The sequence below is a fragment of the Alternaria arbusti genome (genome assembly GCF_024043155.1).
Source record: "Alternaria arbusti strain BMP 1465 chromosome Unknown scaffold_4, whole genome shotgun sequence".
Classification (NCBI taxonomy): Eukaryota; Fungi; Ascomycota; class Dothideomycetes; order Pleosporales; family Pleosporaceae; genus Alternaria; species Alternaria arbusti.
In genome coordinates, this window is record NW_026249944.1 from 1,997,912 (window position 1) to 2,016,849 (window position 18,938).

Consider the following 18,938-nt stretch of genomic DNA (forward strand, 5'->3'; position numbering starts at 1 on the left):
TACTGGCCCTTCTATACCTAGGACGCGAGATTAAATATATGGAGTGAAGCTCACGACAACACGTTCAAATAGCGCAGATGTCAGACCCCTCATAAGAAGGCCAATGCGATGAATGCGACGGCTGCACAGCGGAGCTCAGCTGAGGCGACTCTGCAAGGCATAGCACAGGGCTGAATAGGCGCATCTTCCCATCGGTAACAGGGTGAAGCGAGAGTGTACGGTTGTTGACCGGTGATGGGCAGAGGGTGGAAGGCTTGTGCAGCGACTGGTTGATGGAAAGACACACGTGATGTGGCGGAGACCTTTGATGAGTCCTTACCGAATTTGGATTAGTCCAGGCTAGCGGTGAAGCCGCCGAATGCGCAACGTACATCTTGCGACGGCATCATTACCCGCGCACTCAAGCAAACGACGTCTATCACATAATTCGCCGTTATACCGATAATCCCATCGTGCACGTTTCATGAGTGTGGCTGGAAATGGTGCGCCAGCCCTGGGTGCCAAAGAGGATGGTTCTAGGCAAACTCCAGCCGAACCTACGGTGATGGACGGGCTCTCGAGCTCTAAAGTGACGGGTATGCACCCCTGCAACTTCAACACCCCTATACTCATACTTCACAGTCGAGTACCATGACCCTTCAGGAGTCTTTTCATTGATACAAGAAGACTTGGCTGCGCGATTGCCCCTTCGTAACTTGCACTGGAAGGCTCCTACACGGCCACTACGGTCTATCGACTCCTTACATGTTGATCTCGTACCAAGTAAAGAATCAGCACAGGCTGCAAGTGCGGCTTCGTCGACTTCAGCATCTGGCCAAGGTACGCCCAATAGGAACACGGATGAGATCTTCAGGCCGGTTAACAAAGAGAAAGAGAGACGACATCAGATCCCAGGACTGCGTCAAACACCTTATCTGAAGGTCTATCTGTTGAGATGCGACGATTCAGAGACTTACAAGGCGACTGCGCGCAAGCAAGTTCGCGAGTGGGTGAAGGAACACACCCCACCTTCTCAAAGCAGTACGGCGAACACGCAGGAGAATCATGATGCATACGAATGGTTGATTCTACATGTTGTGGTGCCTGAGACGCCGGCAGCAAGCCAGCCTCGTGGATCGTCCAGTACCACAACCGGTGAGAAGGAGAAGTCCGGAGCAGCTTCAAGATGGACGCGCGGGACGACGACCTTGCTGGAAAAGCTTCGCGCCGACTTCAATGTCTCGTCAAAATCGGCACCCGATCGGGTAGCTCAGATACGGGTGCCAAAAGAGAGAGTTCCACAGCACATGCTTCCAGCTGCTGCACCTGCCGCCACCCCTGCTATTACTGAGAGCCCCCAGGAACAAGAGCGTGCTTGGGCTGATGTCATCGCTAAGTTCAAGGTATTGATCCTTCTTTCGTTTGACCTCCGGGTGAGCCAGTATGAAGAAGACATTCGCAAGAACGACGCGCAGCGCTCGTTTCCTGGTTGGAACTTCAATACATTCTTCATCTTGAAGGAAGGGTTGGCAAGAGGCTTCGAAAGCGTAGGTCTGGTTGAAGATGCGCTACTTGGCTATGATGAGCTTTCCATCGGTCTGGACAGCGTCATACGTGATCAGTCGAGCGAAGACGCGCAAGGAAGCGTTTTGCTCAGCTATTCAGACGACATATATCAGACAGCAGCAGAGATCGCACAGCAGGATGGTACTGATGGATCAGGACCATCCATACACGATGATAGGCCGATCAACGCTTTGAAGAAAGACTATCGCGGTCTCATCCTTGCAAACAACATTTCGATCTTCGACTTCAGGCTCTACATCTTCGCTCGCCAGATGTTCTTGCTCTTGAGGCTTGGAAACTCAGTCTCAGCACGTTCCGACCTTGCAGCCAAGCTACAACCTCGACCGAATGCCGGCGTGATACAGCGCTCGGCTGATGACAGCGCTATCGGTATGAAGTCGGGCGGACAAGGGAACGACTCAGAGGATCTGTTCTCTCTCGCTGAACTCTGCTCGCGTGCACTGAACTTCATCACCTTTGCTGGGCGGCTCTTGCGAGATGATCTAATTCACGGGTAAGTCCATCTACACCCAGTCAAACCACAGCACTAATCCATCGCTGTAGGGCGAAAGCTCACGATACCACATTCCCTGATCATCTCGTCGAGAACATCGTTCGTTCGTGGACTTTCGCTGCGCTGGAACAGGTCTTGCGTGAAACATCTACAGGATCTCTTCCATTTACGAAGTCCTCTGGAAACCTATCGGCAGGCTCTTCCGGCAAGAGCCTTTCGTTTGGTGGCCGCAACAAAGAACAAAAGATGAAGGTCTCAGAACAGAAGTCTATGATCCATCCATCCAGATCAACATCTTTAAATCATGGGCGACCAGTATCAGACATGCCATACTCACAACCTGCAGCCAATGCACAAGTCGTATTTGAGAACGGCCAGTATCACGATCGGCCACTACCTGGCCAACAGAGCACAATCCCTTCTGCCAAGAATGGATTGCAGGAGCTGGCTGGTACCAGAGCGCAGCTGCTCGCAATTCAGCGACGTTTGCTCGAACATGCAGGCAAGAGCATGGGTTGGAATATTGGCTGGAATGCTATATTGGCATCTCTGAGTGCTAGAGAAGAGCTCACTGAGGTTGATCTAGAAGACGAGGAAGAGGAAGAGGAAGAATCGAAGCAGAACCAATCTCGTACCGAAACGGAAGGGGAAGCTTCGAAGTCACGTCTCGGTATATCTGCCGCAGCGCTGGTCACTGCGATGACATCCATCAAGCAATTCCGAAAATTCTATGAGGTCAGAAGATGTGATATAATCCCGCATGAAGTTGCTAACTTTTACAGGTTTTGAGTGATCTTATCGTCAAGCACTATATGGCCGCAGGCCAGACCAAGTCAGCAGAAAGCGTGCTCGGGGATCTGGCTGCCCTCAGGTTGTATGTTTGCCACTTCTCAGATTATATCAGGCCAAATACTGATATCACTATAGTGAACTCGGTGACTTCGCAGCAGCCGCCATGTACTTTGGACGTATGGCATCGTACTTTGCGGAGAGCAGATGGAACACGGTCGAGACAACCATGCTCAAGATGCACGCACGCTGCCTCAAGAAACTCAACCGAAAAGATGAATATGTGCGGACGGTACTTGATCTCTTAGCCAAGTCTGCGGCGAGTCGAATGGCGTTCAAGAGTGCCTCGAAACGAGCCAGCATAAACGACGCAGGTGACATGCCTGGTGTCTGGCTGAACGACGACAAAGTGGACACTACTGATGTATTCCATGAACTCATCAGCTATTCGCAACAGCTACCCTATGATGTCACGGTCCAGATGCCGAAGTACTTTGGCGACATCTCGGTAGAGCCGTACGTTCGCCACTACGATGATAAGGATGGGTTCCAGCTGCGTCTTCAATTCAGACACCATCTTGAAGACGAGATCGAAATACGCGCAGCCAAGATCCGCTTGGTCAGCGCAGTTTCGAACCAGGCGAAAGATATATGGCTTGAGGAGACAGGAGCTATACAGTTGAAGAAGGGCTTGAATCGCATGTGGATCGGCTGCAACGTGAATACAATCGGACCGTACATGGTCGACAGGGTTGTCCTCGAAGCAAAGCGTATCGTCTTCGTACACGAACCTTTCCAAAAGGCTGAGGCGACAACTCCACTTGGCATCATCACTTCGGTCTCTGCGCATTCTCTCAAAGCCGCGAAGAAAGCTCGGATACTGTGCTTCCCCCGTAGCGAATCCTTCCAAGCCCGAATCTATCTCTCGCACTTCATCCATATCGACAAGCCGCGGCATATAGAGGTCGAGTGCTCAGCTGGCTGGAATGAGATTACGCGTGCAGAAGTCCGGCTAAAGTCTGCCTCTGCAGGTTTACGACTGCGAACCGCAAATGCAAGCGTGGCTTCCGGAGAGATCAAGATCGATGAGAGTAAGCCAACGCCGGGAGTCATCGCTATTGGTGCCATGCCAGCCGAAACTACAGCGACGTTGAAGGTGCCTTACGATATGGAGACAATATTGCAAGACCTTACTGTCAAGATCGACGTCGACTATTTCACCGCCAAGGGACAGTTCCAGTATACCTCGACCTTCGTTATTCCTGTTGAACTGCCTCTAGACGTCAACGTTCACGACCACTTCAAGAGCAAATCACTGTTTTCGAAGTTCAACATCAAGACCGCCAATCATGTACCGCTGAAGCTTCTAGATGTCGCATTAGAAGGATCAGAAGAGTTCGACGTCCATGCGCCAAGGCGTCCGAAAGAGGCTGTCAATGTTTTCCCGAAGCAGCCTGTCGCAGTGACATACAAAGTCACCAAAAAAACGATGGACGCTGCCAAGAAGCGACAAAGTCGGATTTCCACCACTGGCAGTCTATCATTGGCTGTTGAGTACCGATGCTTGAACGAAGACGTCCTTGAACGAGTGCGGGTGATGTTTGCTGAGGCTGTGGAAGACAGTCCAGTTCATCGACTTGCTCGTTTGCTTACCGACCATTTCGCTAGTCAACTAGAGCAACACATTTTGCCATCGCAATACGAAAAGATCGCATTACTGCAGAGGCTCGATCTGGGTGCGTTCGAGGAGGTTGGCTGGGCAGACTGTTTGGAGAGCTTACCGCTTGTCGTCCGTGATGACACGCAGACCTGGCTGCAGAAGTGGCATGAAGTAGGTACTCGTCTTCTTCGAGTGGACTGCGTACACTAATGTCTTGACAGAAACACCGAATCATCCTGCTCATCGAAGACGATACTGTTGATACGACACAGCAACCGATCGCTCCGCTATCGCCAAACCCACCCCGCCGGATGGTCATCACAGTCTCAATCCCTCAGACTCACATCCTGCACACTGCATCCCTATCTCTGAACTCGCCTTCATCCTCTTCTCAATCCACAATCGCAACCGTCGGCCAGCCTATCATGACCATCCTTCGCATCTCGCATACCCGCCGCTGGGCCTCGCCATCCAGCCTTCTCTCCGCCGCCAACCTCACCGAAGTCAATGAGCCCATAGACTTCGTCTACACCATCGACGCGAATCCTGAAGTCTGGCTCGTCGCCGGTCAACGACGTGCGCATTTCACTGCCAAGGAGGACGAAGAACATGAATGGCCCATCATGCTCATTTCGCTCAAGTCGGGGAATACGCTGTTGCCGAATGTGGATATCCGCGCGAAGATCAAGCCAAAGGAGGAGGAGAAGGGGAAGTCAAGTACTACGGAGGCGGAGATCTTGAACTGCGAGATTGATTACTTGAGTTACGGGGAGAGTGTTGTGGTTGTGCCGGATGTGAGGAGTAGTACGGTGGGCGTTGGGGAGATGAGTGTAGGTAGTCCGAGGAGTGTGGTTTGGTTGGAGAGCAGTGGGCAGGCAGTGTAGAGATGATTAAAGTGCAGCCAAATATGTTGGAAGCCGACACGTGAAAGGACTATAGAATCTAGGAACTTATCTTGTTGACCTGTATTCTTGAGTTAACAAACATTGGTAGTTGGAGCGACCAAGAAAGATGTTTGAGCTCCTACATGCAGGCGCCATCGACTTAACGAATACGAGGCTTAGCGCTTGATACTGTTGCTTGAGCGTCAAGCAAGTTAATTGGTCCACGCGGGTTTGCAAGTTCCATATTCGCGCGGTGGAAGTCGGATACGCGGACGAGTCTGTACTTTTTTGACAGAACCTCGGTCCTGATTCAGAGATTTCGAAGTTGTACAAGTACGCGATGTGTTTGGATAAAGGTGTCGAAGCTTCGGATGCACTTCCTGTGGTTCACGTTGACAAACTTATCGCCCACGTAATAGATTTCAGCCTTCTCAGGAATACGTCATGCGGAGGCTGAGATGCTGCGAGTTAGAGCCCTGTATCAACTACATAATAGGCTGCGCTTTCAAGAAACACTGGGCCGAGGCGGCCGAGATGCTCAAGGTAGCAAGTAAGGCAAATCTGGGGGGCAGTGATGTGCTGGCAAAAGCAAATCACGAACCACGCTAGTCCTCGGCACAGTGCATGCTATCGCAGCAGCTACCCAGGTACACCAAGGAAAATGCGGAGTTACGCTTGCCACACCGCACGCAAGTACTCGAAAGCTTAAATACTGATCCTTTGATATCTTCCTTGTGTCTTGCTGGGCAGAGTCGTGGCAAATGCCCTCGATCCTTCTGCTCTTAGGAAGCGAAGGTCCAGGAACGGATATGCATGACAAAACAGGGAACCGGCGATCGTCTACCCGCGTCACCCCTATGCGCTTACATGGCTTATATTGGCAGGCCCAATGTGTGGTAGAGACTACGCGCGGAATAGAACGCGATGCATGGATATGCCAATAATTGCCATGGTGCCTTCTCGCGCGACATTTTTGGAAGATATACACAACCAGCGTCGATGTGAGTATCAACTAGGCATACTTTGTGCTTTGGCAAATCCTCGAAGATTCTGGAGGCACCCATAGGATACACACCACGCCATCAAGTAAAAAGCAGGCACGCCACCAAATGTTCGTCCACCGAATCAGATGGCCATACGGCCTCAGCCTGGTCGCCCAATCTGCTTGGACGGCATGAACAGGTTCAGCTCGTACAAGGCTGAAGTGTGTCCCCGCATCGACTACGCCCGCGGGCGTCATCCGTCATAAGGACCTGAGCCGCAGCCTGTATCGCCCGTGGTGCTCGTCCAGCCGCCGCCTACGGAAGACTGCTCGAGAGTGGCCAAAACAATGCAGTACGACCGCAGAAAAGTTAGAGGGCCTACCGAAGAGATTTTGAGGTATATTTGACTACATCTGGAACATACTCTCGTGGCACTCACCTCAAAAGGGCTCGGCGAGACTCTTCGCGTGAACCGACCAGTCGAGTCGACTCTTTCCCCTCTACAATCGCGGAAGATCAATGCGACGCCTGCGAGAAACAAGACGCTGATCTCGCTTATTGTAACATTTGTAACATCAATTATTGTCCAACCTGCTGGCCACTTCAGGCCACTCATCGAAGACAACGACTTGCACCAGGAAAGGCTAAGCATGAGAAAACCGAACTTGCGCTAGCTAGGAAGATTCGAAATGTGCTTCTACCAACGAACAACATCCAAACCTTAACGCAACTACACGAGGATGATGCGCAGACAGCTTGGTTCGGTAAATGTTTGCGCGTCTTTGTCTCGTACTCTGCTAAATGTCACTGCGTTAGGCATCGAGCGGCCACAAGGCGGAGAAGTCCCAATCTTTAAGGACTACGGTCGATACGATTACTTGCTCTCGACTACGGTAGAGGAATGGAAGGTGAAGGGCGCACAGAGTGGGAGAGATGGCAGAACCCCTAGCTTGGTGTCCTTTGTCGGACAATCAGGTGCTGGAAAGAGCTCCTTGATAAAACTGTTGATCGACCTGCGATTGACCGGTGACGATGCCTGGCCAACGCCAGTCGTAGGCGGTACGGGAGTGATCGAGCCTACCTCCGAGGACGTACATCTCTACGCTGATCCGGTCACAGCAATTACTGAGGCACCCATATTCTTTGCTGACTGCGAAGGGCTTTCTGGCGGTGAACGTGAACCGATAAGTGCCAAGTTCAGACGGCAGCTGAAACAAACGAACGGGGCAAACGCCAATTTACCACAGCCCATCTCTGAGCGCGAACTGGGTTGGGCAGACACAAACAGTCTGCGCAGCCGAGAGTTCGCAGTTACCAATCTATATCCGCGGCTGTTGTACACATTCTCCGATGTCATTGTATTTGTTCTCAAGAATCCACGGTGAGTAGCCAGTTTATTCGAGGTCAGAACTATGGCTGATTTCCCACAGTGTCATAGAAAGCGTATTAGAGCAGCTCGTTACTTGGGCTGCAGCAGCTCTCGAGATGTCTTCCAACCAACCTGTCCTACCACATGTCATTATCGCACTTAACGCATCTGACCTCGACATTGACGAGCTTCAATGGGATCCGGACATCGCTACTGCTTCTGTTCTTGGGTCTCTATCGCGCACAGTCTTCAAGAACGCGGTGTTCAAGAAGTACGCCCAGTTCTGGCGTGAACGACAGCGACAGATTGAGACTGTGGAGCAGCTAATCCAATCATACTACACCACAATCAGAGTGAGGTTATCGGCAATGGTGACAAACTATTTGCTAACATACTTAGGTGGTCCGTATACCTACGAGGGAGCGCCCTCCTTTAGTTCAGGCTCAGATCAGAAGCCTCCACGCCAACATCACCGTTGCCTGCGAGATGGCGAGAGACCGGAAGACCGAACTTCGAATGCTGCTCGACGCCGAGGAGCTTCAATCGTACCTACAATGCGCATTTGATCACTTCGCCGCTTCTCTTGACCGCCCTTTCGACTTCGTACAAGCCTCATTCTCGAACAGCCCTATTCCGCTAGACTTTGGTGGCAACATACTGAAATTGGCAATAAGAATCATGCATGTTTGGCGCAATAAGGCGGACGCCCAGCAGATATTCCAAGAGCTAAGCTATATGGTAGCTTCATGCATCATGTTGGATTGTGCACGCCAAAAAACACGAGGTAGGACTACGGACCTGGCACGCCTGACAGGGAGCTGACACACCATAGGTACTGCAACGGATATTTTCCCACTCTACTTGGTACATCTTGACGCAGCCTTGGAGAACTTTTGCGACGGTCATTGGCCTTGCGAGTACGTGCAGCTGGTCACAGATTTGCGTTGTGTTAATGTGAAGAGTGGCCACGGTTCGAAAGGCCATCAGACTGCGAACGGCAATATCATTGCAGTTGGAGAATACATGTCCCGCTGGAACTACGAAACACTTCACGAAGAGTTCATCAACAACTCCTACTACAGGCTTGAGGAGCTCCTGGAGCGCCTGAAACGAAACAAGGCGCCGGGCGATGACGAGATGCAGGTCGCTGCTGATATTCACCGAGACGACGTGATGACCTGGTTCTACAGTCACGTTGCTGGAGACGGCAAATCACAAGGATATGTCAGCCATTCGGTCTGCTTCTGCTGCCTTTCGGAGCCTCCTGAACATTCTTTGCCATGTGGTCACGTACTGTGCACTCCGTGTGTGAAAACTTATGGGTGGCACCACAGTAAGACGGAGGTTGACATGCAGAAATGTCCACTAGACATTCGTGCTGCCCGCGCGTATCAGCCATGGAGAATACATTTCAAGCCTGAGTCGGCGGGAGTCCGTATTCTAACATTAGACGGGTAAAGCATTTCCCTCGACCGAATCAACATAAGCTGACATAGCATAGCGGCGGCATCCGTGGTATTGTTGAGTTGGAGATCCTGCAAGGTATAGAGACTGCACTTGGAGGTCAATTACGCATTCAACATCTCATCGACCTCATTGTAGGAACGAGGTACATGGTTGCGATCTTTTGATTAGATGCTGCTGCTGACTGTGTCTTATAGTACCGGTGGACTTGTTGCTCTGGGTCTCGCAAGCCGTAATTGGACTGTGGAGACCTGCATCAACAAATTCAAAGAGCTCTGTGACAAAGCATTCACCCGTCGGTTCGGTAGTAATATGCCTCTCATCGGATGGTTCGTCGACAACATCAATCATTCAAAATATGAGACCACGCCATTGCAGGAAGCATTACAAAATGCTTTCACGGAAGACCAATACCTCTTCGGAGGTCAGCGTCTAGATCAAAACTGGACCTCTCCAGTCAAAGTCGCTGTCACGACCACTTCCTCATCGTCGTCACCAGTAGTCCTAGCCAACTATAATCGCCGCTGCGAAGGGAAGCGTAAGTGTTGATGGACGCATATTGTGACGTACGACTAACGTGGTGTCTAGTTTCGTATCAGTTCCAGCGACCTGAAAGCGTCAAGAACGAGTTGAAGACTTGGGAAGCGTAAGTCCTCGTGGCGTACCTAGAGTCATGAAACCTGACGGCATCAGTGCACGAGCAACGTCCGCAGCACCACGATACTTCCGACCCTATCTTCACGAATCGTCCAAGCAGATATACATGGATGGCGCACTTTACCACAATAATCCGATCCGTATAGCGGACACCGAGTGGAAGTTGATCTGGAGTAGGGGTCCAATCACGCATCCTGACCTTATGCTATCTCTTGGAACGGGGTTGGCTGCAGATCAAGACGAGAGATCATTGAAGAGCCCAATCTCAAAGCGAGGACTGATCCGCAACGGGAAGATGCTTCTAAAAATTGCCACGGATCATATCGCAGACGCACTAGACTGCGAGAAGGCCTGGGACGACTATGTCAGGCCTCTCATCCTTCAAGATTCCTCATCAAGGTTCGTACGGTACAACGTCGAGATTGACGGCGAACTGCCAAGTCTCGACGACGTCAAATCTCTTCAACCGCTCCAAGACAAGGTATCAAGAAAGGTCTCGCAAGACCCTCGCATCACGAATATAGCATTTCAACTCGTGGCTACTTGTTTCTACTTTGATGTTGAGCGCATACAGCAATTTGTACAGAATTCCGCGGTCGCCTCGGGTACGTGACATCACAAGTGGTACACTCTAGGTATCTAACGTAGAAACTACAGGTCGCTTATATTGCCGTTTCGCAGATGGCTCTCTCGAAATGCAAGAGTTGGGAAGGCTCATTCGCACTCAGTCTTATCGAGACAAGAATCCACTCTTCCTCGTGAGGGAGAAGGGCATGCATGGCAAAATTGAATCACGGGAGCTAAGTCCTGATATAGTTGGATCCATGATCAGTCAGGGCAAGTTTCCGATGCGCAAGATGAACATTCAGCTGCGCAACAAGCTCTCTGATGTGGAGATCTACTTCTTTCTAAACGATGCGCAACAGCATTCCATCAGTGGATTTCCTCGTTGTTTGTTCAGTGATGGAAACGACAAAGCCAGTAAGTCTTGATGTTTCTGATGACCATGTGAAATTTGTTGACAATCATAGAAACGCTACATCCTCAAGCTATCAACACACGCCGTTGGGCTGGAAGGTCGAATAGCAGAAACTACCAACGGACGCTGTGGATACCTCCATCTAAGTCGAAGATATCTCGGCGCGGATCGATCTCTCACTACTCCGATCCAAGCCACGTTATGGGATACGCTACACAGGAGCAGATGGAGAAGACCGCAGAGGCGCTGTCGCAAGGCAGCTACTCTAGTACCAACTTGGCGTACAAAAGCTCTTCAGCGACTATCACACCGGGCATCTGGGAGCTGGACTCCACCAGTAAATCCCCAAAATTTCCAGTGACTATCATCCCAGGAATTTGGGAAATGAGGGGAGAACCAAGACGTCTCCCCGAGCTAGATGGGGGTGATGCCCCTTTAGCATCTTCATCGTCAGCCCAGACTCGCGGTAGCTCCTCCAATGCGCGTCTGAACCAAAGCAATAATGCCTCTAATACATCTTTGAGTGTCGTCAGTGTAGTTGATCCGCTCTACGCAGATCCAAGGGACCAAGCTAGCCGAAGAACAGACTCTGTCGTCGACGCAACTGCTTCAGATGTCTCTGATCAACAAGCAATCCTTCCGGGCGATACTGAGTCCGAGACGGCTGTTGCCCGAAGAAACCAACTCGCTCACTCTTCGTCTGAAGTAGCTCCAACTGCACACAATCACATCACTACACATGATGAGGACTACGTGGCTTTTACATGCCCACGACGCGAGCCTCGTGACCTTATGGAAGAAGAGGTGTACCGAAAAAGGACAACGAGACTGGTCGTCCCAGTGCAGAAGACGCAACCTGAAGTTACGGCGGCCATATCTGCGTCCGTGGAACAGGACACTGCAGAAGCGACCTCAATTGTCGTGCCACCAACTCCTTCTCCGGAGATTGTACCCATTCAACGTGTACCCAGTCTGCCGCACACACTACCTCCACTGGATGCCTTCGAGACTGTAAGCTTCTCCATCAATATGCCCGGAAGTGCACCTACAGATAGTCCCGTCCCTCTTTCCAACGACCCAGACACAAACAACCAGTGGCGCTGGGACATCCAATTCTGATCATCCGGCCAGCTCCGGATAGCCACTTGGCACTTAAGGAGGTTCGATGACTGAAATTGTGGCTGAGAAGGATAGGGAACTGGAACCTATATAGTATGATTTGAGCTTGGTAGCGAGCTACTTGGCCTGCCTGACGCGATAACACCAGTACACAACCAGACGCGTAGCAGTCACCGTGTGAACTATAATTTGTAATGAAATCGATTCTTCGAGCTGTTGTATCATCTTGTGAAGGCACCCGTAGGTGCGCTTTTACCATAACTCCGTCGCTGAAGATGCAATGCAAGTGTTCCTTTCTTCATCATATACGGCATCCGACAAATGCTTCCAGCCCTTCTCTTCAGGTATCTGCCTCTAATCCTTAGGAAGCATGTCCTGCTCACTGCCGTCTCTGGGCACGTAGTTGATACCCGCGCTCTCTACCGCGCCAATCACGTCTTCCGGGAGGATACCCTCGACCTGGGTCGCGTAGACGCCCGGGACGTAGCCCTCCAGACGCTGATATCTGGCAACCCAGCTCCTTGATGTATCCGCGACAGTGATGAGGCCTTCGAAAACCTGTGATGTGCAGTCGTTGATCTGCTCGGGGTTGCCGGCGAGCTCGATGATCTCTTCGCAGTTGGGGCAGCCCTGAGTGAGGAACTGGTTCTGGGTTCGGACAATCGAGCAGACCATGCAGGCGCGCATGTTGCGCTGCTGGCCTGGGGGTATGTGCGCACCGCCCTGGATCATGTTCTGTGCCATCTCGGATTTCTCGACGTTGGTACGAGGGTACGCGGGCGGCTGCTGACCTGGCTGATGGCGGGTTTTGGGTGTGACAGCGGGGCGCTCAGTACGACCAGGGAGATTGGCGTCTAGAGAGGAGTTGTCGCGACCTCGACCTGCAGCGCGCGGACGTGTAGGAGGATTCTGAGCGGGAGGATGGGGCTGCTGTAGAAGCTGTTGATGGTGAAGCGGAGCCTGGTTGTCGAAGACGGATGTAGGCGACCCGAAATACTCGATGGGAGGACGGAAGTCGTCGTTGAAGCTGACAGGAAACAGAGCGTCCGCAAGTGTCCTACTTTGTTCCACGGTTCCGGAAGCTTGGCGAGGCTGTCGGCGCTCTGGCTCTGGACCTGACTCGGGCGCCGCTTTAGAGAGGTTTAGTCGCTCACGCGAGGCTACGGGATCGACATTCTCCAACTCATGCGCAAAGTATGGCTCCTCGTTTGCCCTGTTACTTCCTCGGGGGCGTGTAGTAGCGCGAGGTGGGGTGACATCAGGCTCGACTTCGTCGCCATCAGAGTCGACGGTGATGTAGCGGTCTTTAGGTGTCTTGACCGTTGCCCTACCCTTGCGCGCCATGATGTCTAGTCGGAGCCGAGGTCTCTGGTTGGTTGGGCGTTGGTGGAGGCGTTTAGCGGCAAGGCCAGGCGATGGCGGGACAGACTCGTTTGATAACTTTCGGCGGGCAGTGCGGGCGACAGGTCACCTTCATTTTGTTGCCGTACGTCACTGGTTTGCTATTCAAATCTCTTAACGCGCAGGGACGCAACTTCCCTCCCGTCAATCAACAGGTGCACCAGCCCGTCGCGCCTTCTGCAACTACACCCGCTGCCCGCGTGTCTCGCATAACCCAGCTTGTCCCGCACTGCGTCGATACATCATGGGTGCCCCGACCGACGAAGCCACCAAGCTCAAGGACCAGGGCAACAATGCCTTCAGGAACCAGGAATGGGACAATGCCCTTGAGTTCTACACCAAAGCGATAGAGGCCTACAACGCAGAGCCCTCGTTCTACACTAACCGCGCACAAGTACACAGCCCACCTGCGCCTCACGAGCATGTACTAACCTATCCTCCAGACATACATCAAGCTCGAACAGTATGGATACGCTATACAAGACGCCGACACGGCGATTGAATTGGACCCAAACAACGTCAAGGTACTATTGTCGCAAACTCACATCGTCATCATGACGCTCATTGCAGCACCAGGCATACTACCGCCGCGCCTCAGCGAATACCGCCATCCTCAAGCACCGTGAAGCGCTCCGCGACTGGAAGCTCGTCGTCAAGAAAGCCCCCAACGATGCCAACGCAAAGCTGCGCATGGCCGAGTGCGACAAGGTCGTCAAGCGAGACGCCTTCCTCAAAGCCATCGAGGTCGAAGATGCGCCGTCGGCAGCAGAGGGCCTAGACTTGGAACACATGGCCGTAGACCCCTCATACGATGGCGCAAAGCTGGGAGACAAGATGACACTGGAGTTTGTCGAAGACATGATTGAGCGATTCAAGAACGGAAAGAAGCTGGCCAAGAAGTACGTCTACCAGATCATCATCGCAGTCATGGACATTGTCAAAAAGGAGCCTACCATGGTCGAGCACGATATCGCAGATGGAAAAGAGATCACCGTCTGTGGTGATACTCACGGTAGGTCTTACCAAGAAAGTGTGCATTGACTGTGTACTGACAAGCCTAGGTCAATTCTTCGATCTCATGAACATCTTCAACCTCGCCGGCAAGCCCTCCGAAAAGAACGCGTTCCTCTTCAACGGCGACTTCGTCGACCGAGGCTCTTGGTCCACCGAAATCGCCCTGCTGCTTTACGCCTACAAATGGCTATACCCTGATAGCTTCTTTCTGAACCGCGGAAACCACGAGACGGACGACATGAACAGGATGTACGGTTTCGAGGGTGAATGCAGGGCGAAATACACCGAGCGGGTCTTCAAGCTGTTCTCGGAGTCCTTCTCCGCACTTCCTCTGGCCACCCTCATCGGCAAGAAGTACTTTGTGCTTCACGGTGGCCTCTTCTCTGACGACAAGGTCACGTTAGATGACGTGCGAAAGCTTGACCGATTCAAGCAGCGTCAACCGGGACAGTCTGGGCTCATGATGGAGATGCTTTGGACCGACCCGCAGACGAACCCAGGCCGTGGACCCAGCAAGCGCGGTGTCGGTCTGCAATTCGGACCCGATATCACCAAGCGCTTCTGCGAGAACAACGGTCTCGAGGCTATCATTCGGTCGCACGAAGTACGCATGGAGGGTTACGAAGTCGAGCACGACGGACGCTGTATCACGGTCTTCTCGGCACCCAACTACTGTGACAGCACCCACAACAAGGGCGCATTCATCAAGATCGGCCCAGAGTACAAGCTCAAGTTCACCCAGTTCGACGCCGTTGCGCATCCGAACATCAAGCCCATGGCATACGCGTCAAGTGGCATGGCCGGCATGATCTAATGAAATTGAAGTAAGTTGGTTCAGTCATTGTTCGCAGCGATGCATACTTGGGTGTTCTTCGGCGCATCAGCATACTCGGAATTGGTTGGGGCTGTGTTTGATCTTTCAGGATTGATTGGGAAGGAGCGCTGCTATACGAATGTACTATAGAGCCTGGATGAAGGCACAATTCCGACGTCGATGTACACGAAAAGCATCGAGCAGAAATATAAGAGCAGAACATTACCTTCTGCGCGTCTGACACGCTATCTCGGGTAGCGCGTGGTAGATGCGTTGCCCCTCACACGCGGCCCCACGTGTTGCATCCCCATGCGGCTAAGTCTGTTGACAAACATGGGTCGTCCTCGCCTTCCATCTCATCGCGTCCGCCAACCTGCTAACAAAGCGCCCTTTACGCCTGATCTCGCCGTAGATCTATGACACCGGCACCCTGTCGCATCCCTCAATGTTTCTATATCAGCAATGTGAAGACTAATCCACTTGCGCAATCACCATGTCGCCGTATCAACAAATCTTCTCCACCAACGCCGTCCTAAGCGTCTGGCGCAATCTTCGCAATACGAAAGATAACAACGACCTTCTCCTCGCATTTCAGTACCACCAAGACGATGCTCGCGGGCAGAAGGGCAAGAAGTATGCCAAGGGCGGCGTTGTGGAGAGCTCGCAAGAGGTCGCAGATGGAAAAGCGATCGACGTCGGTGGCAAGAGCATTGGCTTCGTTGTACCATGGCGGGCCATGCAGGCTCAGAGACGCGAACTGAAGGAAAAGGAAAAAGAGCTCGCTGAAGCACTAGTGGCACTGGCTGGAGAGGTTGCCTTTACGGGTATGTATCCGGGATGGTATTTGAAGTCTGATAGAGTATGCGCATATACTGACTGTCCACGATAGATCTCTCTTCCACCCTACAGTCTTCGCTCACACAAAACCCTCTCATCCAGATTCGTCACCTTGCCGCTGGTCTGTCCCGTCAGATGTCGAGGATCGAGATACAAATGGCCGACAATGCTCCTTTCGCAAATGGAAAGAATCTATACACCGGCGGAGAGATAGCGCAAAGGTTCCTCCCGCCGATACAAACACTCTTCCAACAGCGGCCCGTACCCCAGCGCATGATCTTCGAACTGCTCATGGAGTTGAAAGACCTTATCTACATGGGCATGGCAGGCTGTGAGAAGGAGGTCTTAGAGTGGGAAGTGGATGGCGCTGCGATCGGAGCGTTGGAGGAGCTGGATGATGCGATGGTCAGAGCAGTCACACCAACAGTACCAGCCATCGAACCGGAGCAACGAAAAGGGGTTGAGACTGGGCCCAGGCGTATACTAAGGCGCAAAGCTTCGAGCCTCATCTCCAACTCTGTTGTAGTGCAACAGCCAGTCTCCTTCCTCCTTGCAGCGCCAGAAGAACTCCTTTACAGTCTTGAATCGCTCGAAACAACAGCACTCGCGCTTACACACCTTCCACTCCCTATACCCGATCTCTGCGCACACGCCATTATAACCCTCCGCCGTCTCACGCCTCGGCAAACTCTCACAGACTTCTCGCAGCAGAAGAAACGAAGGAATGGCCGGTGTGCAGAGTTCGCGCGCTGTATGAGGTGGGCTGGTACGCAGTGGCGGCAAAACGGTGGCTGCAGAAGAGGTTGCTTGAACGAAGATGAAGATCCAGAAAACCTTCCTAGCTGGCATAGGAGCAGTCGCTGGTTCGACGAGAAGGGCAGTGGGACATTTATGGTTGGTGGAGGAAGGGCGACGCCGAAAGATGATGGATTCGGTGTCATCAAGATGACGCCTTCGTAGGCAGCCCGCGGTGGGATTCAGGAACTCTTTCAGAACTGGCGTTATGGATGTACATGTACGAAGGGATGGGGTTGGACGATACTCGGCGCAACGATACCCTTTTTTATTTCTTGGTATATATAGGGTAGGAGAACCGCTTCTGTGAATACACTGGTAGTCTTCGGGAAGGACTGGAGGCATTGCTTCGTCTATATATGGCGAGAGAAAGTGCACAGTCACTAACACGGACAGGAATGCAATGTACTACGTAGTCATGTTTGAGATATCTCGATCTCTTTGTACATTTACCTCCTCAGGCCGTACGAGACCCGCTCTTCTTTAGTTCACGATAATATTAGAGACCCTGTTGGGAGTCAATCGGCTGTGGGTCAGCAGAGACTCAAATCTGGGGTGGGTCTGACAGCTTACACACACGTTGGTGTCCGCCTCTCAGATCAGATTCGGGCGTCTCTAGTGCTATATACGGTCACCTGGGGGTCTGGCGAGTCGTAGACTCACACGTAAATCAAACTCACATACCACGATGGCCTTGAGTCGAAGCGCGAGGGAACAGTCACTGTGTAACGTCTGTCGAGTATAAAAGGCGGATGATCAGTAAAGTATCTTACTTTCTACACTGCATATCCACTCCAGTATCCATACCAAACAAGCTTTAACCAAGTCTTTACGAAATCTTCCCCCAACAACTCAGCCCGCAACAACCCAACCAGTCACCATGAGCCACGACACTGAAGTCAGGGCTCCCGGCTATGATGACACACGCGAAGTCGAAAACATCCCTTACGGAAACCCTTTTTGGGACCCGAACTTCGACCAAGGCTCGTCCGACAAGACCGGCGCCTGCACTGAAAAGAGAAAGCAAATCAGATCAGACGCAGTGGTACGGATATGCGAACAGGGCGATGAGGGTCGCCGCGGCAAGGCGGATAATAAGAGCCTCCCCGTTGTTGAGGTCGAAACGTACTGGAATACTCTGTGGAAGGAAGCGTACAACGATAAGCTCATGGAAGAAACCTTCGAGAAGGTCGCAGTGAGGAAATACAAGAGATACAAGGTAGTGTTCCGATGGGCGAAGTGCGGACCGAGATGGTGTGGCCTGATGGTGCAGAACACGAAAGAATGCCCACATGGAACGATCTTGTGGCTTGATCAGAGGCCGCCTGGGTGGAGCGAGGACGGAGAGGGCTGGGAGAACGGGGAGAATCCTTTCCAGTTGTATTATAGTGGAACTCACTATGGGAGATTTGACTACTTCGACAACGAGCAGGGCGTTACGGTGAGGAAGGAGTTTGCAGCTAAGGAGGGTGAGCAGATCAAAGAGGTAGTTTGGGTTGATGGATTTGATTACTGATGGGATATCTTTGGGAGATCTGGAATAGCTGTTCATGGTCTCACGATTATGACATAGAGGAAGTGGGATAGACTATGGACATAATACATCCCTATACCTCTACTTCGTTTGTACAATTGATACGTCAAAGCGCGCGCCATACATGTGCTTCTCGGACGTGGTGAGATTAAACCAGATTCACTAGAAGACGAAGGCAGAGATGAGAGATTGACTGAGATACATGATTGACCATCTCTCAAAGAGATTCATTGGAAAGGCTTAGCTTTCCGAGCGTGTGAGTCGTTCGACGCGGGCCAGTATTCAACATCGCACGGCCTAAGTCTTCATCTTTTTCCTCGGGACGTCCTTACTCTCTCCAAGGCCCCAAGCGTCTTCACTCTTCTTCCTCAGTGCTTTGTTGATAGCTTCCATCCGTAGAAGCGTCGCATGTAAAGCCACTGGGTGTTCAAAACACAAAAACATTGAGACTCTGACCGTGAATGCAGAAAAGTATTTTCGAAGGACTTTGTCGTTGCTCTTGCTACTTGCTGTGCTGGCTGTGAGACCTATCCATAAGAGTATGCCGGCCATGTCGTCCCAGCAGTTAGATAGGTCTGAG

At 51.9% G+C, this 18,938-nt stretch overlaps 6 protein-coding genes across 6 annotated transcripts; 5 read left to right on the forward strand and 1 right to left on the reverse strand.

The window, feature by feature from the left end:
- Nucleotides 1-544: 544 nt before the first annotated feature.
- On the forward strand, nt 545-5,392 carry J4E86_004321 (uncharacterized protein; the record flags this gene model as incomplete). Its single annotated transcript, XM_051444864.1, has 6 exons — nt 545-575; nt 622-2,059; nt 2,110-2,794; nt 2,842-2,933; nt 2,987-4,679; nt 4,730-5,392. The coding sequence occupies 6 exons, from the start codon at nt 545-547 to the stop codon at nt 5,390-5,392; spliced, it is 4,602 nt and encodes a 1,533-aa protein (XP_051304489.1).
- Nucleotides 5,393-7,115: 1,723 nt separating this feature from the next.
- On the forward strand, nt 7,116-11,553 carry J4E86_004322 (uncharacterized protein; the record flags this gene model as incomplete). The annotated part of the gene is made up of 10 exons (XM_051444865.1): nt 7,116-7,756; nt 7,806-8,097; nt 8,144-8,528; nt 8,577-9,048; nt 9,246-9,353; nt 9,406-9,746; nt 9,797-9,854; nt 9,902-10,470; nt 10,547-10,846; nt 11,408-11,553. The coding sequence occupies 10 exons, from the start codon at nt 7,116-7,118 to the stop codon at nt 11,551-11,553; spliced, it is 3,312 nt and encodes a 1,103-aa protein (XP_051304490.1).
- Nucleotides 11,554-12,317: 764 nt separating this feature from the next.
- On the reverse strand, nt 12,318-13,307 carry J4E86_004323 (uncharacterized protein; the record flags this gene model as incomplete). The annotated part of the gene is made up of 1 exon (XM_051444866.1): nt 12,318-13,307. One exon carries the CDS (start codon nt 13,305-13,307, stop codon nt 12,318-12,320), a length of 990 nt encoding a protein of 329 aa, XP_051304491.1.
- Nucleotides 13,308-13,608: 301 nt separating this feature from the next.
- Nucleotides 13,609-15,192, forward strand: J4E86_004324 (uncharacterized protein; the record flags this gene model as incomplete). Its single annotated transcript, XM_051444867.1, has 4 exons — nt 13,609-13,758; nt 13,808-13,888; nt 13,935-14,376; nt 14,426-15,192. 4 exons carry the CDS (start codon nt 13,609-13,611, stop codon nt 15,190-15,192), a joined length of 1,440 nt encoding a protein of 479 aa, XP_051304492.1.
- Nucleotides 15,193-15,685: 493 nt separating this feature from the next.
- On the forward strand, nt 15,686-16,989 carry J4E86_004325 (uncharacterized protein; the record flags this gene model as incomplete). Its single annotated transcript, XM_051444868.1, has 2 exons — nt 15,686-16,016; nt 16,082-16,989. 2 exons carry the CDS (start codon nt 15,686-15,688, stop codon nt 16,987-16,989), a joined length of 1,239 nt encoding a protein of 412 aa, XP_051304493.1.
- Nucleotides 16,990-17,704: 715 nt separating this feature from the next.
- Nucleotides 17,705-18,340, forward strand: J4E86_004326 (uncharacterized protein; the record flags this gene model as incomplete). Its single annotated transcript, XM_051444869.1, has 1 exon — nt 17,705-18,340. The coding sequence occupies one exon, from the start codon at nt 17,705-17,707 to the stop codon at nt 18,338-18,340; it is 636 nt and encodes a 211-aa protein (XP_051304494.1).
- Nucleotides 18,341-18,938: the final 598 nt, after the last annotated feature.